A 20,458-nucleotide genomic window follows, 5' to 3' on the forward strand; every position below is an offset into this window, starting at 1 on the left:
TTTTTTTTTTTTTTTTTTTTTTTTTTTTTTGCTTGTCATCGCTCTTTGATGTCACGTGTTTGCCCCACATCGAATGACAGCGGTCGTTTGTGAGGAAGAAATGAATTGTTGCTGAATAAAAGGGAACGCAGTAAAGATTAATCTAATTCGGAACACTATTAATGTGGTTACTTATATTCCAAGAGCCGAGCAAATCCAGAGGGTGGTTTGTTTGTTTTTTTTTGTTTTGTTTTGTTTTTTTAATCCCTGTTTGAATGTGTAATATGTTTGTGTGTAAACCTGTACGCATGCGAGATTTTGTGTGTGTGTGTGTGTGTGTGTGTGTGTGTGGGTCTGTGTTATGAAAAAGACTACTTTAAATCGATTTAAACACATAACACAGCAAACAACAAGAAAGCACTTGGAGAGAAATTCTAAATGCTCAGTGTGCACTTTGTATGACTCCTTATGCCTTTTTGTTTTTCTACCCTTTATGTCAAGTGCTACCTTCTCTCTATCCCTCTCTCTCGCCCTCTCTTTGTCTCTGTGAGTACTCTGAAGAGCTGCACAGTATTTTTGAGCAGGAGTGAGTTACTACAAAAAACTGTAGTGCCATTAGAAACTGTGAATTCTTTCTAAATAAAATGTTTTTGTTTCTGTTTGTCTTTCAGTTGGAGTTGTTTCATGTCAGATTTTAGCAAAATTGCTATTTCACTTCTGTTGTCCCTAGGCAGGAAACGTTTAATAAAGAAAAGTAGTGATAGCAGTATACATATTTGGGTATACACATACTTCATTCATAGAATCCCATCCTCAGCATCTCAAAAGTAATTAGAAAGTTGGCTTAAAAAGAAATTAATAGCCATGTGACACCTGTTGTTTTGTTCTTTTATGATGAAATGAGTATCAGGAGCGACCACATCAATGATCTGGTGCTTTCTTAAAAAGAATGAATACGCTGTCCAGCCTAGCAACACCAAGAAAAACCCTTCACAATATCTAACCAAATCAGTAACACCCTCAGAGAGAATGGCATATCCCCAAAATCTACAGTTAAAAGATGCTTTCATAAATGCAAATACAAAGGTTTTATAAAAAGGTGTAAACCACTGGTTACAGAGCAAAATGTGGCGAAGGTAAGGAACGCCACATGACACAAAGGATACTGCATTATCTGTCAAACATGGTGGGGGCAATGCTGTGTCATGGGTGTGTATAGCTGCCACAGTAAATGGATCATTAGTTTACTGATGTGACTGCTGACAAAAGTAGCACGGGGCTATACTCTCTCCTTACGTTCAGCAAAAAGATGCAAAACCAATCAGAAAGAGCTTTATAGTGCTAATGGATAATAACCCAATACAGTCTCAAGGCAAAGAAATGGCATAGTCCAAGTCAGTGAAGATCCATGAAGAAGTAAAAACTAAAGGTGGTTGTGGTAAAAGTCTAGCAGAGTATCTCAAGGGAAGGGTAACAGAATTCGGTCATATCAAAATGCTGTAGATATCATCAAATGTGGATATGCTGTATCCGAAAGGATTCTCAACCTCTGGAAGACAATGAATGTAAGTTTTAAAAGGAATCCGCATATTTAAAGCTGTTTGTTTCTTCAATGACTTTGAACCCTCCCCGGGCTTTTATGCCTACTCATTCCTATGAGTTTCTAGGGAATCACTATCCATCTTTATTATGTTGGGGGAAGAAATATATCAATAACATATAAAATATTACATGTGTAACAGCAGTATATGTTTAAATTTGATGAATTAGAAGTGTAATACAACTGAGCATTAAAGTGCGCATCTTATGCTCATCATTATTTATTTACTTATTTATCTTGCGGTGGGCATCACAATGATTTGCGGTCTAAAATGAACCATTTTTACCTCTTCTCACTGCAGGGACAGCTTCCCTTTAAGGCTGACTTGCTGCCGCTATTAAACAGAAGGTTTAAGGGTGGGTAGTTGGGGCTGTTGTGCTCATGATATCCTCTAATATGTCTCTGACATCATATAGATCCAAGAGAAAAATAAGAGCAATTAGAGAACTCTGAAGCCTGAACTTAAGGATAGCAACGTTTTTTGTTTTTGTTTTTAATAAGCGTCCAATATAAAAAAGCATAATAAACCCACTTTAAGGTGAATTTAAACCAGAAGGTGGCAGTAAAGCAACTTTAAACATATTAAACGACATCCAGCCACAGGGTGTCGCTGTGAGTCACACTGGCCTCTGTTCTCCTCCAGCGCGCGTTCTCTGTTTTCTCTCTGCTGTTTACGTTTATCGAGTAACATGGAGGACGAGGTCGATGTTGACATCGAAGGAGATGACTTTGATAACAATATTGGGTAATGACGCCTGTTTATTTGGATTAATTGATGGCTGTGCTGTTTGGTGGGCTTCTGTGCTGTGGTCTACGCGAGTTAGCGGTGACCCGGATGTTGGCGCAGGATAACAGCAGCTGGGATTAGCTCTGGAGGCGTCTGCTCTGCTGATCACAGCTTCTTTCCTCGCTGTTTTAGGGAGATGGACGGAGGAGGTTTGGTGCAGGAGCAGTTCATGCAGCCTACAGGGAAGAGCAGCGCCTGGATACTGGTATGACTTCGTCAAGCTCCGTTGTTTTTCTGGCTGTGGGTGCTCGTGTTGACTCTCCGTCTCTCCTTTGTACAGCCCTGGGAGCTGGACAGCTCCATCAGCCCGGAGAACAGAGAGGTGATAGAGAGGATGTTGCTAGAGGAACAGTATCCTTTTACTGACCTTAAACGCACTGCATAGTGATGCATTGAGGTTAACTACAGGAATCACAGGACGTAGCTGGGAAAGCTTCGGATTACCTAATAACTGCCCCATGCTGTGGCTAATGTAAACATACGGACAGATGACAAATTAAAAGAAAAAAATGTAACGCTTGACCTTACAGTAAATGGAATTATAGTGGGGGAATGTGTTATATTATTTTATGTTCACTTGTCCTGTTAGAGCAGGAGTAACCCAAAACATCTCAACATAGTTTCAACCAGTAGCTGAAGCTCCTTATATTGTGTTGATTACATAGTTTAAATACTAATTTTGTTGCTGGTTATGAAATCAGTTGTCCTCAACTATAATCGAAGATATTACCTGACAGGTAAGGAGATTCCCGACCACATTTGGCACAGTGATCCTCACAAAAAAAACAAAGTGAAAAAGTGAGTAATTTCTTCCATCAGCCTTGATGATGAGCGCAGTACACTGATTCCTCATTTCCTTGCTATTCATGAACTTGTCTGTGTGTGGACAGGTCTCCGACCAAGAACATAGCTTCGTCTGCTGGTTCATCCTCTCGATGGTCCCAACAGGAGAAAGAACTGTTTGAGGAAGGCCTGGTATGCTTACACTGCAAGTTAACTTTTGTGTCTGAAATGTAATTTCTGTTTGGGAAGGTCAGCTTTTAATGGATTTAATAATTGTTTTAAGTGAGTCAGATTGTGTGTATTGTCCAAGTTGCCGAGGTGTGTTGTTCTACAGGCTCGGTTTGGTCGAAGGTGGACTAAGATTGCTAAGCTCATGGAAAGCCGTACCGTTCTTCAGGTTAAGAGTTACGCCAGGCAGTATTTTAAACATAAGGTAAGACAGTCCACCTGGATTATACTAACAGCACAAGACAGGTTTCTGTTATGTAAGCTTAGTTGTAGTCATCTGCAGATATAAACCTGCAATTTAGTCAAGCTACATACGCTTTATGCAACCAGAAGGAGTCCTTAGCAATGGTATGTTGGAAAATAAAAATCAAGATTAAACAAACTTTTGTGTACACATTTTTCAGGCAAAATCAGATCCTGGTCCTGCGGCTCCCTCTGTAGCTCCCATAATACACCTACAACCTCCTCAGCCCACCTCCAGTCAAGTGTCTACTCTTGCCAACGCTGTCCGCATAGAGAAGCTTTCTGACGATGAGGATGAGGATGTAGACATCACTGACGACTTGAGTGATGACGAAGAAGGCAATAAACCACAGGCAGTCCTCAGCAGTGATTTCTGTGGGCCTGAGGAGAAAACAGATTCTGGGAGTCAAAGCTCCACAGAAGAACATGTAAGTCTGAGTGGGGTAGAGAGCATCCATGAGACGAAGGAGAAACCGAGCCACACCTCTCTTTCTCCGCAAAGTCTTCAACCCTCATCTTTCCCTGGTTGCTCAGAAGATCCTGGAGTAACAGAGCGAGATGAGGTCAACAAGACAGCATCGGTATTTCCACAAAGCTGTCAGACACCGCCTCACGCAGACTCAAAGCAGATGTTCTCAGCAGGCATTGCTCAACTGGAAGAAGCTTACAGTGATGGAATGGGTACTCCACACTTACTGTTCTTTGTGTATTTACCTCACTGTCATAGGAAAAATTAATGACACACATTATGATGTCCTAGATTCTTCAGACAAGATTGAGAAGAATCTAAATGATAGACCATACAATGACCAGGAGGAGGAGGAGAATGAAGATGATGAAGAGGAGGAGCTGAAGGCCCCCGAACAAGAAATAGAGATGGACACAGAGACCATCACCGAGGATGAGAAGCAGGCTATCCCAGAGTTCTTTGAGGGGCGACCATCAAAAACCCCTGAAAGATATCTGAAGATTAGAAACTATATCCTGGATCAATGGTAAACTAAGTTTACATGTTCGATAACTTTGTTTACACAACTTTGCACAGAAAGTGGTTATTACTGTTTTTGTCCACTAGGCTGAAGAGCAAGCCCAAGTACCTAAACAAGACATCGGTCCGCCCTGGTCTAAAGAACTGTGGAGATGTCAACTGCATTGGGAGAATACACACCTATCTGGAACTCATTGGAGCAATCAACTTCAACTGCGGTAAGTCTGTGTCTCTGAGTCTTCTGATTTATGAATTTTTATCTTCTTTTTGATGTTAAAGCTCTGACTTCCTTTTTGTAGAGCAAGCTGTGTACAATCGTCCAAAGGTGATGGACCGCTCCAAGCATAAGGAAGGCAAAGATGTACTGGAGGCCTATCAGCTCGCCCAGAGGCTGCAGAGCATGGTCGGTACCCATAAAGCAATAGACTCTGACACTGGAAGCATTTAAATTTTAAGCATGCCAGAACTTGACTTGTAACTTCTGACTGGTTGTAGCGAACCAGGAAGCGGCGTGTGCGGGACATTTGGGGGAACTGGTGTGATGCTAAAGACTTGGAGGGACAGACATATGAGGTATGGACACTGCACAACAACTTTTAATCAAATTACGATTTACATTCTTACTAATATGTTTACTGATTCTGTGTTTTTTCTTTATCAGCATCTAAGTGCAGAAGAATTAGCTCTGCGGAGAGAGGAGATGAAGAAGCAGCCTAAACCTTACAAGATGTCCAGATACCGAGGGTGAGCACAGTGGACTGATGCAAAATGTACCAAATTATAAACACAAGGAGGTTTATGATGTGGATGTTTATAATGCCACTCTATCCACCAGCTCTTTTGACCCCTTCCAGCTGATTCCCTGCAGATATTTTGAAGAGGATATAAAGGTCAGTGATCATTCTTATCAAGATTTTTCACCGATACACTGACTAACCACACCACTTTTAAAAAAAACCCCGGAAAAATCATGGATGTGTCTCTAATTGGCGTGGCCTCTATTGATCAGGCTTGTTCTGTTGCATCTTCCAGATACAGAATGGATACTAGACTATTTGTTTCTTGAGAAATTCTTCAGGAGATTTTTCAGTGTAATTAGTCCAGCTGGGGTAGACTAATGAGGGAGAGCCATTTTCATGGGGATGGGGAATGCTTAATCTGCAGTTAATGGGTGGTACATGTCAAAATTACATCCACATGAATACCACCACAGGACTTCTAATGGTGCCTTTGCTCCAATTGAAAGCACACATCCCAGGTTAGGTGGGCAAAGCTAAATTCAGTGTGATGTCAGTGTGTCTGTTGTTGGCCCTGTGAGGGACTGGCAGACTCTCCAGGGTGCTCATTGCCTCTTGCCCTATGTCAGCTGTAATATACTTCAGCCCAGCCTATGTTGGATAAGGAGTAGGTGACTGGATTATTAGATATACCTTATATCTAATAAGATTATATTTTCTTCATTTTTTGTTGCATAAACTAAGAGGATCCTTTCTCCAAAGTAGTCATCATTTATTCTAAGCTGTTCTTTACTGATCACCCTAGGAACCATTCCAGGTTATAGTCTGTGCTGAGACTCTTCTCATCATGGATATGGTATGTTATACACACAGTCACAAGCTGATTCGTTTTTTTCATATATGTACAACAGATTTTACCTATACTGACAGATAACTTTTCTGTAATCAGCATGCACATGTGTCAAGGGGGGAAGTCATTGGTCTGCTAGGTGGAACTTTTAATGAAGAAGCAAAAGTATTGAAGGTAGGTCAAGAAGTCTGAACCAATGTGACAAACAGGATAAAACTCTAATCACATTATATTCAGAAAACTATATTTTGTGATTAATAAATCTGTGTTTAGATCTGTGCAGCAGAGCCATGTAACAGTGTGAGCACAGGTCTGCAGTGTGAGATGGATCCAGTGTCTCAGACACAGGCCTGTGATGTGCTGTCATCCCTGGGATTCAGTGTAGTGGGCTGGTACCACTCGCATCCCTCCTTCCACCCTAACCCTTCATTGCGAGACATAAACACGCAGCACCAATTCCAGGTAAAACTGACTGAATGAAATAAGTTTGCACATGAGTTACATGTGAACTTCTGGTTTTATTTTCACTTCTGGTATTATTATTTATTTATTTTTAATCTTTCAGAGTTATTTTTCACGTGGTGGAGCCCCGTTTATTGGGATGATAGTGAGCCCATATGACCCAGCTAATGCCTCCCCCCACTCCCAGACTACCTGCCTATTGGTAAAAGAGAACCAGGAGCCTTCAGGCCCCCAGAGTAAGTCTAACACACACACACACACACACACACACACACACACACACACACACACACACACACACACACACACACGACTCAAACTTCAAAACAGTTAAGATCAAGAGGCTTTGAAATCAAGCTGACAATGTAGGTCAGTGATTTTGTGTACGCAGTAACACACTTTATCCTCTGGCTCAGTCTCTCAGCCTCTGTTCCTCCCCAGAGCTGCCGTACAGATTCGACTTCCTGTCATCACAAGACATCCCCGACTGGGAGCAAACGATGAGGAGGGCTCAGTGGATCATCCACAAATATTCTCAAGCACCAGGGTGAGTGAGACACAAGACTGTATTGTCTAATCTTGAACTGGTGCCCTAAAGCTGATCCTAAATTTTATTGAAATTGTTTTGGGTGGTGTGTCTAAGCATTTTATTTTTCATTTTTTGCCGTGGCTGGTCAGGAGTGTGCAGATGGACAGACTATTCCGGAGAGACTCCCATCTCACATGTTTGGAGAAGGTCAGTTCGACCATCAGTCCTCCCAGTTTGCAAATTTCAGTGACTCTATGGAGTGACTTTGAGCTGCTTTTACAGTTTTAATGTGTGCCTAACTACACGACCTTCATCATGTAGATGCTGGCATCACTGGCGAGATACTTGGAACCCCTCCCAGATGAGGTGGGAGACTCCTTTCTCACCCAGATCCAGGCCCTTTTCAAATCTGACTTTATTTCCAAGCAGCAGTTGCCTGATTCTGAAGAAGGAGAACCTTTAAATATCTCATCCAAGCTGGTGGACTCGGGCGAACTAACTTTTGATCAGCCGATCAGCCCAGAGGAAGAGAAGGACCAAGAAGAATCTGAGACTACTGGCAGCACCGTGTTGCATTTAGGCTCTGTATTGTCGACCGAACATGACTATTTACTGTGAATAACCATACAGCAGCATACTTAATAGTGAATGACACCTTTTGTGAATACATTGTGGCATTCATTACTGGGTGTGTGTGAGATAGTTTTGCCAGTGAAGTTATCATGAACGTTTTTTCTCAGTTTAACAGATTTCTTTTTGACATCAAAATAAAAATCTATTTTTATATTTCAGGTCTTTTTATGAATGTTCAGTGCAACACATGAATATATATTTTAATGATTTATGTTTAAAGTTTTGTCATTTACTCCTCACTAAGGTTTACTGTCCAAGGGGACAGTATTATGTTTTTAGAACATGTGGTGGCCAAGACATTCAAAGGGGCTCTTGATAAATCAGATAATCAGACATGCAGTAGTACGGTTAGGTTAACTGGTGATTCTAAACTAGTTGTATGTGTATGATGGACTGTCCAGGGTGTACACTGGCTCTCATGCTATGGCAGCTGGTATAGGATGTAGCCCCCACCTGTGACTCTAAGTTGGATTAGCAGAAGAAAATGGATGGATAGTTACACTAAAGTGTAAAAATACCCTTAAGTGAAAAACCCGCATTCCAGTTCCCATTTATGTTAAAATTAGGATCAAAATAAACTGAAAATACCAAAAGTGAAAGTGCTCATGATGCCAAAGTAATCCTATGAAGCAATCGAACATTGATTGATCATTGATCAATCAGCGGTTTATTTCACTTTAATGTTGAAGCCGGAGCTAATGTTAAAAATACTTTATATACACAACTGGTTAACATAATCAGCGGTTTTCACACACTTGTGTTCATGTCTGAAGTTTGACAGTTATTGAGATTGGTAGTTATGGCATTAATCTGGCACACGATTTGGGAACCTCTACAATAAAATAGGATAATTTATGAGTGAAGGGGGGTAATTTAAACGCAAAAAAAAAAAGTTAAATAGTAAAACATGAAAATAAATGTGCTTGAGTACAAAGTAGAATATTTGCCTCCAAACTATGGTGGATTAAAAGCAGTAGCCTGGGTATGATTTAAAAAAAAAAAAAGACACACACTTAACATGTAAATATATTCAGTTAACTTCCAGCTCTATAATATAACGCTTAGCTCGTTTATAATATAACTTTGAGCTGTGTGTGCGGAACGTTCGTAACGGGGCTGTTTCTAGGTGGAATCATTTGGGAGGAGCGCGCGTTCCAGAAACTACAGTTAACGCTAGTTTGTAATTTTAAAGCGCGTCCTTTTGGCTCACCGGGCATTAATGTGTTTCAGCTCAGCGTGTAATGGTGTTAAAAACCAAATTTTGGACTGGTGAAGGCATTTCAGAGTTCCGCGGCTCCCCCCAATAACCAAATTTACGTGTACGTAAATTTCACTTCTAGCGATGACATTGACAGCTGAGAGCAGCTCCCCAGGTGTCACTACCGGGTTTATTTTGACCTTTAGGATGAGATAACCGCGTTGCGTTGACTGTTTTTGGTCAGTCCTCGTATAAATTAAAAAAAAATTGTATCATTAAAAAATCAAATTAAATTAAAACATGGCTCTACTTTGCGGAAGTCTTTTCAGGAGCTGTCACTTCAGTTTGCTTTCGTCGCATCTTATCGGGAACCTCCGGGTATGCACACGAGCTGTTTACCCTCAGAGCAGTTGGCGAAATACCATAAGCACATCTGTACGCTTGAGAGCTTCTTTGACTGGACGGACAACGAGTTATCAGATTTACTCCAAAGCCACTGCTCCTCTTCCCTGTGGTCCTGTCCTGACCCCATGTGGACACTACTTCCACACTTCTGCCCGCCTGAGGGCCCTGCCTGCTCCCCTCATTTGGATGATAATCAAACCTCTGCAAAAGATTATGGCTATAATACTGGGCAGGTAGGAAACACATAGTGTTTGCAGGAAGGTCCACAAGCTTTTGGATAGACACAGTTTTTGTAGTTTGTGCTTTGAACACCACCACAGTGGATTGTAAAAATTTAAGAGTTCAAATGCAGTCTTTGAGCTTTTATTTAAGGGGTTTCAGAAAAGAATTGCAATAAATATTTAGAAATTACAGGCATTTTTATACATGGCCCCCTCTTCTGAATAATAATTTTACACAGTATCAATTATTTTGTTATGTAGCTCCTTGTCCAATTTGGGGACAAGGAGGCAGGCCAATACACCACAGACTTTTTCATCACCAAGTAATCTCCAATGAACCTTACCCCACTAACTGCATGTCTTTAGACTGGGGTTAGGAGCTGGAGTACAGAGAGAAAGACCCAAGTCATATGGTGGATTCAAACCCAGGAGCTTCTTGCTGTAAGGCACTAGTGCTAACCACTGTGCTACCATGCTGGCTGATTGTGATGCTCCTTGGCTGTAGTCTCCGATAAAAGGCTGGCAGAATATTGTGAATCCAATGAAGCTTGGATGAAAATCCTTCTTTGGCTGAGAGTATAGCCCTCTAGACCCCAGATGTGCTAGTTCTATCTGTGGCCACATCATCAGTAAACTCTAATTAGTAATTTTTTGGCAGCTATACCTGCCCGTGCCATAACATTGCCTCCACGATGTTTGAGAGATCTCTGTAACCAGTGGTCTACACCTTTTTGAAAAGGATTTCCACTTTTGAATGCATCTTTTAATTTTACACTTTAATGTCGTCTACCTATTTTGTGCTTCTGACAATAAGGAACTTGGATAAAATTGACTGTAAACAGCTAATGGAAGACTTTTGTTAAACAACTTGAATTCAAGTTGAAAGATTGCACTTCAAACATACCTTAATTTTTTAAATAATATTAAGTAAAGTGTGGTGGTGTACAGGGGCAAAATCACAACCAATGTGTCCGCCCCTAAAAAGTAATCAGTGGTTAATCAGTATAAATACGACACTATCGTCTATAATGGTCTACAAATTCAAATAGATGTAACGTTTAAAATATGGAATGTAAATAAAAAGCAAGACTTTAATAAGGTGTGTCAATAGAAAAGCTCTTAATACAGATGATAAATTGAGCATCCTTTTTGCTTTAAGGCATAATATCATTTAACAACACTTAATGTTTATTTAAATAATGAACACGCTCCTAATTGTTTTATCAACTGTTTTAATTATTGGATTTAAATAAGAACAAATAAATTACTGTCTAAATTGTTTCCATGCTTTATGTTTTAATTAACTGGTACAAATTAATCCATGAAACCGAGTGACTGTGATGGTATCATTTAGCAGACATGGCATGTGAGGTTTCAGTATTTATTTAGTCTTATTTTGTCTCCCCCTCCCTGCCTCCAACAGAATAGAGAGCAGGCTTCTTTTTTTTTTTTTGGCCTTTGAGCAGTACTACAAAATTTACCTGCCGAATTTATGCATGTTTTGGCACTTTATTTGAGGTTAGGCTTCTCTGGAAAGAAAAGAGGTTATTGTTCTGCATTATTATCTTACATTATTGTGGGAAACTTTGGTTGCTAATCTTTCATCAGGCTTTTTCTCCGAGCATTTTTTTAAAACATGCTTCAGATAATTAATTTAGTTCTAATTGTTGGAATAAGGTGTTAAATGTACTGCCTGAGCTACATAAGGATTTACAGCAGCACTAAAGCCCCTCTTTTTGTACAGGAGCATAAGGAAGTGGTGGGTGGCCTTACCAGACAAACGGCAGCAGCTGGTGCGCAAATATGCATGGCAGAAGCGCTGGCAAATAGCAGGGGGTGCAGGTGTTGCTATTATGATTGTAGCCCTCTTCCTCCTAACGCACCTTGACGAGTCCCCCCTGACAGGACGGACCCGCCTTCTTGTGTTCAGTAAAGAGAACTACATGGAGATGGCAGCTCTGACTTCAGATGCGGTGAGAGACGTTGTGTTGCATGTGACATTGTGAGAAAATCACAAATATCCATTCCACAAAGACGATTTATTGAGTCAACAAGTAAGAAGGTGAATAGTTAAATGGAACAAGATGGAAAAGATGTCATTTTTAATGAAATTCTTCCTTAAATATTTGTTGTCATCTCTGTGTTTCAGTACATGGAGGAGTATGCAGAGCTGCTTGTTCCAGTCACTGACCCTCGTCACCAGGTGGTGAAGTGGGTGGTGCAGCACCTGGCACAAAGGAACAAGGACATCCCTGAAGTGAATGACATCAGCTGGACTGTCCATGTGGTGCAAAGTCCCAGCGTTAATGCCTTTGTACTACCGGTAAGTAAAGACAAGCTGAACACTAAAAATGTTACTATTATAAGGTGCAATCTAGTGTTTACACACCTACAAAGATTAAAAAGTTATTTCCCATTCTTTGAGTAGAATGGAAATGTCTTCATGTTTACTGGAATGCTGGAAGCCATTGCAGATGTTCACCAGCTCACTATTATACTGGGACACGAGATGGCTCATGCCTTACTGGGACACGCTGTAAGTACATAACCCTCCACGGACTGTTTGCTGTTATAGCATAGTTTGTACTCCACATCATAAATTTACCTTAAGACTTGACCTTGAGAGTGAATAGGTTTATTTTTTTACAATTAATACAGGGTTTCTCTGGATCATTAAAAAGTCTTAAACTCTGAAATTGAATTCAAGAAAAATAAGACCTTAAAATTTTTCATATTTCCCCAATATCTGCTGAAGGTATTAACTTTGGAAATGGTTTGTTTAAGCCTGGTATGTGTGGGAAAGAACATAATGTGAAGTACTGGGTTGTATGGATTGTTGCATTGTTGAAAATGGCTTGTGTATAAAAGCCTAAAAATAGTGCATAATTTTGACATTATTGGATCTTAATTCTTATTTCTTGAAGTCCTAAATGGACCTTAAAAAGCATTTATTTTGATTGTTAAAATGATGTTGAGACTATTTATTATAAGTGGAGTTATACAATAGGCAAAGAATTACGCCTGCCACTGGTATTATTAACAGAAACAAATTCCTTGATTGTATGTTTTCTCTCATGCATTGAGTGCACACTCTTCCGTAACAGACAAGCACTTAGTTGAATGCAGCAAACCTCACACCTGTTTAGCTTCTGAGGCTGAAGTGCTGCAGTGCACAAAGACCTGTGCAGTATGCTGACATCTAATAGGCTTAGCTGATCAGCAGCAGATGTTGCAGTGAATGAGTCACTGAAAACACTTAAAGTGCAAATATTGCTCAAGAACAAACTTTAGTCATTTATTAGCCCTTGGCACAGTCTTGGAGGTTCCACACAGCACTGTAAAATATGCATGTGGACCCCCTACAGGTGCAGAATATACTGCATTATACACTGAGATCTCCTGACTATTCATCACTTCTGCTCTGTCTCGGAAGTATCATATCAGCTGAAGTGGCATCTGTTGCAGTCTTGTTGCATCAGCCGTTGATAAAAGACTCGGTGACAATCACATCCAAACAGTCACTAATCCTGCCGGTGCTGTGATGACCAAAGTGACCTCAGGCACTGCTGTGCTTTATTAATTCTCCGCAGATGGCTGTCTTTTTTTCTCTCTCCAGCTTTAAAGCCCATTCTTCTTGTTCTAAAAAAGTGTCTAATGAAGTTGTGGGTATTTCAAGACTTTAAACGTCCTCAGAGGAAATGCTTGAAGGAGATTTTAATTAGATGAAGGGAATGAGCATCGATGGGCTTGGTATTACCCAGTAGGTGTGCTCTATTGGATTGGCTGTTAAAACCTCTAAATCTGTTACAGCGTAAATGTTCCACTAAAATAGATGGGAACAATCAATATGTTTCAGCAGCCTCAATCACCTCCCCAAAACTTTTTACCTCTATTTTTCTGTTCTTATATTTTTCTCTTTTATCCTCCTTCCTTCCTTTTCTTTTCCTTTGCCCTCACTGCCTCCACAGGCAGAACAGGCCAGTATGTCGCATGTCCTGGAGCTCCTGTCTGTTGTTCTCCTGATAGCCATCTGGGCCATGTGTCCTCACGACAGCCTGTCAATGCTGGGACACTGGGTACAGGGCAAGCTTAGAGAGGTGAGGAATTAATATTCATTATCTGAAAATATATATGAAGTATTAAAGTTACAGCAGTTTAAAAAAATGACTGGAAGATAAAAATGTACAATAATCTTGTAGTTTTTACACACCTACACAGAAATCTGCTTTTTTCTTTTCTAGCTGCTGTTTCAACGCCCTTTCAGTCGGAAACTGGAGGCTGAGGCAGATCAAGTCGGATTGCAATTGGCTGCTAAGGTATCACTGTCACCAATTTGGTCACCATTTATCTGGCTCAAGCGGTGCCTTCTTTTGTGTTTTCACCTGTGTTTTTTCGTCGGTTGCATTCACTCCGATGATATTTTTAGGGTTAAAAACATGCAACCAGGCTAATGACTCGAGAAAAAGTGTTAAATCCAGCTTTTTGGAGCTTGCGATTGAAAGAAAAATTAAGGACTAATTTTAAAATGTTTTTACTCTTTATAAGCTGTTCTTTATTTTAACCTCATTCAGTTTCCTCTAATGCTCCCCAATCATACAATCTGTCCACAGGACACTAGGGGGCACTGTTGTCAAAGGAAACTAAAGTGAAGATTTTTATCTCGGCACAAAACAGTGGGATGCCACTTCTTGTGTGTGTTTCTGAGGTGTGTGTATTATTTACAGGCATGTGCCGATGTGCGAGCAGGACCTGTATTCTGGCAGCAGATGGAACTCAGAGACCAACTATCAGGAGAGCCCACCTTGCCTGAATGGCTGTCCACACACCCATCACACAGGAACAGAGTCGCTCAGCTGGACCGTCTCATACCAGAGGTATAGACACACGCAGTATTTTTTCCTTAGATTGTTTCCCCCTAAACTGTTGTGTCGGTTCTTAGTCATATGTTTGTCCCAACTTTGAAGTGAAGAAATCTGTGAGGCCTGTGTGGGGACACAGCCCTACTCCTTTCTGTTTTTCAGGAGAAACAGTGTAGCTTTAGGAGCTGTTGGAAAGATTCTTAATGGAACTAATGAAGCGTCTGGAGAGATATAAATCCACCTGCAGACATGGAGAGGAGGGCAGAAAGGAAGGAGAAACGTGGGGTTTTAGGAAGACAGCAAAAACATTTTGCTGTGCCAGGGCCTGGATGTCTGCTTAGCTGAATGTCTTGAAGGATTTGAGTTGAGTGCCTGAAAGAAAACAGCCCCACATTAGCAGCTCAGTGTTGGCAGTGTGACCAGCCAATCAATGGTATCTTAAGTCTATAAGGAAATCAACAACCAGTTAAGACAGCAGTTTCAGTTGTGAGGACTGTCAGCATCCACAGTCCTCACAACTTTTTCTGTGCATGTAAGTGTTAGCAGAAAGGTGGATTAATAATCTATGTATTAGACAGCAGTGAGGTTAACCTTGACTGTTATTTGGACTGTTGGAGCACTGTCAGATGCTCCAAGCACAAAGACGAACAGATGGGTAAACCACTAATTGTCCATCAGGTGCCTAGGTCGTTGAATATGTGCATGTTCTGTGTATGTGCTCGTGCACCCGGTCTTATCCCTGTGAGGTAGATTGACCTCTAGCAGCAGTTGTTGTCGAGACCAGGCTGTAGCCACAGGCAGTGAAGTGATGAAGACTGTTGTTTGGGGATTAATTGCCCTGCTTTGTGTGTGTGTGGTGCTGAGAAGACTCGGTTTCTGGTACCTCCAATGCTTAACTGTTCGATCCAGCATAGCAGCATGTATGAGTCAGTTAACAGCCGAGCTCAGTCTGGTGAAAGCGATGCATAATGTGATGTTTTTAACCTTGCAAAGGGTGACAGCCTCAAACTACTTAACCCGACTCTTGTAGGGGCACTCCACCTCCACGAGCGCGCTCATCATCCTTAAGCACAGCACATCAAGTCCACTGGTAACATGAGAGGGAGAGCCTGTTGAGTGGGAAGCACACGTATGTGCTCAGTCTTGTAGGTGGTGCTAAGTGAGAGATTAATGACTTGGGATGTGCGTAGGTGTGTGAGACAGACGGAGAGAATATATTTATTTATCGGCCGGGGTGTGATTGAAGTTTCTATTAGCTCCGTCACATACTGGAATATTTTTAACCATAACCATTTTAGCCAAGCTAGTTACATGGCTCTTTCATGCTAATGTTGGCCTACAATAACTGCTTCCATGTCTTTTACTCAGAGACACTTTATAATTTTCTGTTTCTCTATAAAACCATAGAATGTATATAAAAGATGGCCGTGGCTTCCAAGTCAGTGCAGAAGTGCATCAAAACTGCATTCTTTCAAATGGCCAGTAGTGGGCAGTACATCTGTTTGTGAAAAGAAGTCTATGAGGAAACGATGCTACTCCTCAGTAAACACTTTCCTCATGAGTTTTTGGTCTTAATTGCTAGTTTTAAGACTGATTTAGCATAGCACGAGGTTCGTTCAGTTAATTAAGATCCCATTAAGAGTAAAGTAGACATTAAAACAGGTATGCTTTAGGGCATAATTTAAAAGTCACTCAAGTCAGATCCTCCACTTGTCAGATTTAGAAAAACTAAGACAAAACTTAAGTCCAAAGGAGGCTTTAAAAATGTGACTCTGCTGTAGCTTTTGAGCTTTTGACAAGCAGGAGGGCACATGACTGTTTGAAAGGTGTCAGATGGTAACTATAAATGTGACTTTGCATGAATTACGTTTAATGTGCCTGCACGTAAGCTAGCATTTTAGTTTGTACATAGAGTTTTCACCAGCCCTGGTTAATCTTGTTTTGTTTTGCTTAAAGTGTTTGTGTGTCTGTCCTTTGGCTTTATATCTGTTCAGGCTCTGGAGCTGAGGGAAAGATGCGTCTGTCCTGCTCTGCCTGCTACTGATCCTCGTGATGTTTTCTCCAAGAGCGTCCGTGTGTTGCTGAAAAACACCAGGGAGTGAAGGGCCAGAGAGGGGAGACAAACCTGTGTTGACCCACAGCCCCACCTCAGTCCCCACAAGACTGCCTGCAGCATTCATTGCCCAAACTGCACTTCCTTCTTCCCCAGATGCAGATCATTTAAGCAAAGGCCCGGTCCCAGCTGCAATTCCAGAGAGAGTTATGGCAGCCCGTGCCACTGCTACTGCTGCAGAGGAGGGATCCCAGCACGTATTGCAGAGCACCAGCTGACAGGGGTGTTAAATCATCACCAACTTCCTTGAATAAACTTGACTGACTATAGTGGAGTATGAACTGCAGCTAGCAACCTTTCTCTTATTGTCTATTAAATTGAAAAAAATGCACCTGGGTGCGTAGGTGCTAAAAGGGTTAAATTCTCACCCACCATTGCAGAGACTGCAGATACCACCACAATCGAGGGTGGAGCTGGCGGTTGTTTTACAAAGGAAGTGACTGCGGGTCATTATATAAATCAGTAGAAAATTGAGGTAAAAGGCTGACGAAGATAAATCAAGAATTTTATCCATGCCTAATGACTACAAAGATACCACATTAATTAGATAACCTTGAATAGGAAAATACTGAATTAATTAGCTTCCATACATTGCCAGATTAATATGTGCATTATTCATTGACACACGGCAACAGACGAGAGTAAGCACTTACGTGTGCTTGTTGGAGGCAGCGTCCATGGCATCCAGAGGACATCTACATTCTCATTATGACTACTGCATTCTCATGCCACACGCACAGCACTTTATCTGTTTTCTAGCCCGGGGGACTTAATGGTGTAAATTTATGCTGGGTTGTTTGCAGGTTTTAAAACACAGCAGCGCTCTGCATGGGAATGCCAATATCAGCCGTCAAGCTTTGAGAAATCTTTCATGGGATTTTGTAAAATCTTATTTAACAAGGCAAGTTGACTGAGAAAACATTCATATTTACAACAACAGCCTGCGGGAGAAGACATACTGTGAAGAGGGGAGGGCAGTTATGGTTCAAATCTTGGTAATGTTTTATGTGTGTGTGTGTGCGCGCGGAGACGAAATGGTACACTTGGTTACACTGTGAAATCAAAAATGATACTACTATGTTTTTTTTGGGTGGGGAGGTAAATTATTTTATTTGTGTCAAGCTTTTTAGGCACCAAACCTGAACTAGCCTCCAAAAACAACAGTTGGGAGTCTTACACCTGCTGTGGAGGCTTTCTCTTACAGGGTAAAACACAGGGTAGGTCTATATTAGGGTTGGTTTCTCCTTTAGAGTAAGTGGTCAGTCCATAACAAGCCAATGAAAAGCACATATTGGTTTTTTCACATTCATAACTCAGCGGATATGTATTCTGTTTGCAGGTGACTAGCGAATAAAATTCAAACTTGGATATCTCTTCTTTTTTTCTCCTTTATTCTAAAATCTATAAATTGACATCGATCAAAGGGGCACATACAGCAAAACAAACAGAAATGTAATATGGATGTGCGTAAAATTATCTGCCTGTGTGACATTACGTAAGGGAACATCAAACGCCTCGCATCGTCACACCAACCAATTAGATTCTGGGGTGAAAGATGAGTTTCTTTTGAAGTGTGCGTGTGGCGGCAGCGGTTTACTTATTGATGCTTGGCTCCTGGGGAATATCCTTGCTGTCTGTTCACAGCTGATCAGAGAGATGTAAAGTTTTGAAATCTCATTGACCACATTATGCAAAGCCAGTTGTAATCAAATGGAAGTTACTAGAATATCCATCAGTCAGCCTCATCCCAGCTCTTTTGTAATGTCTGCCAACTGCTACAAGTTGTAGCTTCTTGAATACGAGATCAATTTTGTGTAAATTATGTGTATTAAACAGCTTTGGAGTATGGGCCTTTTCACTATCTGCTGCTGAACACAAGTTGTCTCTTTTGGCAATTTTGACCTTTTTATGGACTTTTGAATACACAGGTCCCATTCATTATAATGTCGATAATCTATTTCAGGGTCATATTGTTGCATGCACACTGTGGCAGCTGGATGCAGCTTCCTCCCCACTCGCAGAGAAATTGGAACATGAGCAGGCAACAGATGACACACTCACACCCAGAGGTAATTGTAATGAGCGTGATACAATACACACACTGCGCTGAGTAATTGTAGCCTACTGCTGGAGTCTAAACAATACTTCGACAGAGGGCTTAATCAAGGGAAACAAAGAGACAGCAGTCAGATGGATTGAAAGGACAGAAATAGAAAACAAACTGGAACCATGGGGATTGACAGGAGAAAAGAAAAGATTTCATTTCAAGTGTGTGAAAGAGAGAATCTTTTGGGGTGATTTACATGCAAATCAGATGTTAAATTTTTAACATGCAGCACGAATCCTGCATGGGAAAGTCCTGTTCGATGTGGTTTCTCTGTTCGCATGCGCAGCCTTGAGCAGATAAGATCTTTTCCACAAACTAAGTTCAAAATCAAATGTCTACTTTATGTCTGTAAATTCACCTTAAGTCTCACATTGTTTTGAGTTTGTATAGTCTTCCACCCACTAGAGACATCAGACAGCTTCTGAGACCTCTGCAAACCGCTCACAGGTATTTTGAGGTATTGACATAAACACAGAACTGTTGAAAAGTAGAAGAAGGAGCAGTGAAGGCAGCACACCCACACCACAGAAAGCTGAATGCTTGATAAGTGGCAAACTAAAGATGCTGTTTTCCCAACAAAAACACTCCCAGAGAGAGTGAAGGCAGTGAAAGAGCAACACAACACATCTGCTGTGTAGGTGGCTGAATGATGTCCCAGAATGCAGTCTGGCTAACCTTTGACCTCCCTGTGGAGTATTGCTCGAAGTGGCTCATCCACGGTTCCATTTCTTGGATCCGCCCCGACAAAGACAGACACACAAATGCAGCAGCTGGCTGTTATGTGCAGAGGGAATATGGTGATGGAAAAGCGTGTGTATGTGTGTCGCTGGTGTAAAAGTTGCTGCGTCCTTCCGCTGCACATTAATTATACATGTGGCATGTGGGTGTCTGATTGAAATGAATATTTTACTCCTTTTAATCACTGCCATTGCCAGAGTGATGGAGCATCTGGATGTGTTACCTGGGTAATTAAAGACGCTGTCTCAAACATGCACACATTCAAGTCTCAGAGGTTGTGTCTGCAGTATGAGACAGAAGCACCCCAGAGGCTTACTAATGAGTCAGAATTAGATTTGGAATGTTTTACAGCAATGAGGCTCATAGAAAAGTAAAGACCGCTTTTTAAAATATTTTGTTATTGTCGACATGAGCCATTAAAAAAGTGCTAGACATTGTATAAATGTAATAAAAACAGAATGTGGCAGTTTTTAAATCACCTAAAACCTAAATTTGTTATTTGAAAATAGTGCTTTTTTGTAATTTGTATGCTGCATATTTTCTGTGGACCCATTTATAGCTCAGGCTCTTAATGCAGAGCAATGCTGTTGTGTTATATGCAGAATGTGGATTGCTGAAAAAAAGCAAGGTCTTCCCTAAAGAAGACATTGGTGAGCTAGCAGCACCGTTTAGGCTGAAGCGGCACTGTCTAGCCTCTTGATGCCCCAGACTTCACAGATCCTGACTTTTTAAAACTCGATCTTTTTCTTAATTTGTTGCATTTTTATGCTAAAAACCATAATTCTTAATGTGTTCCCTGCAGTCTTTCACAGAGTGTTGAAAACCTTGCTATCTTTATTCATAGAAGGCTCCTTTTATACTCCAAAGACTCGTCTTGTTGCTGACTTGTTGCCAATTGACCTAATTGGTTGTGGGATGTTGATTTTCAAATGATTCTATTTTCTTTTTACTTTGTTTACCTAGTGTCCCAGGAGTTTTGGAAATGGGTTTGAATAGCC

The 20,458-nt window shown here is 41.0% G+C and overlaps 2 protein-coding genes across 3 annotated transcripts; both read left to right on the forward strand.

The window, feature by feature from the left end:
• The first annotated feature begins 2,183 nt into the window (after positions 1–2,183).
• mysm1 (Myb-like, SWIRM and MPN domains 1) lies at positions 2,184–7,972 on the forward strand. Its single transcript, XM_005923234.2, has 20 exons — positions 2,184–2,324; positions 2,499–2,571; positions 2,647–2,717; positions 3,090–3,164; positions 3,257–3,341; positions 3,484–3,582; positions 3,782–4,301; positions 4,381–4,615; positions 4,696–4,826; positions 4,908–5,011; positions 5,104–5,181; positions 5,270–5,352; positions 5,444–5,498; positions 6,151–6,201; positions 6,295–6,369; positions 6,469–6,657; positions 6,761–6,893; positions 7,099–7,204; positions 7,336–7,393; positions 7,508–7,972. The coding sequence occupies exons 1-20, from the start codon at positions 2,269–2,271 to the stop codon at positions 7,802–7,804; spliced, it is 2,574 nt and encodes an 857-aa protein (XP_005923296.1). The 5' UTR covers positions 2,184–2,268; the 3' UTR covers positions 7,805–7,972.
• Positions 7,973–8,794: 822 nt separating this feature from the next.
• Positions 8,795–17,983, forward strand: oma1 (OMA1 zinc metallopeptidase). 2 transcript variants are annotated; one of them, XM_005923241.3, is made up of 8 exons: positions 8,795–9,655; positions 11,388–11,616; positions 11,793–11,966; positions 12,072–12,179; positions 13,612–13,740; positions 13,885–13,959; positions 14,368–14,517; positions 16,497–17,983. In XM_005923241.3, exons 1-8 carry the CDS (start codon positions 9,318–9,320, stop codon positions 16,602–16,604), a joined length of 1,311 nt encoding a protein of 436 aa, XP_005923303.1. In that variant the 5' UTR covers positions 8,795–9,317; the 3' UTR covers positions 16,605–17,983. The 2 variants fall into 2 exon arrangements, with proteins under 2 accessions (XP_005923303.1, XP_005923304.1); XM_005923242.2 differs by having other exon boundaries at positions 8,795–9,138.
• Positions 17,984–20,458: the final 2,475 nt, after the last annotated feature.

Source organism: Haplochromis burtoni, unplaced genomic scaffold, assembly GCF_018398535.1.
Source record: "Haplochromis burtoni strain Fernald_Lab_line unplaced genomic scaffold, NCSU_Asbu1 Contig_65, whole genome shotgun sequence".
NCBI classification, from domain to species: Eukaryota; Metazoa; Chordata; class Actinopteri; order Cichliformes; family Cichlidae; genus Haplochromis; species Haplochromis burtoni.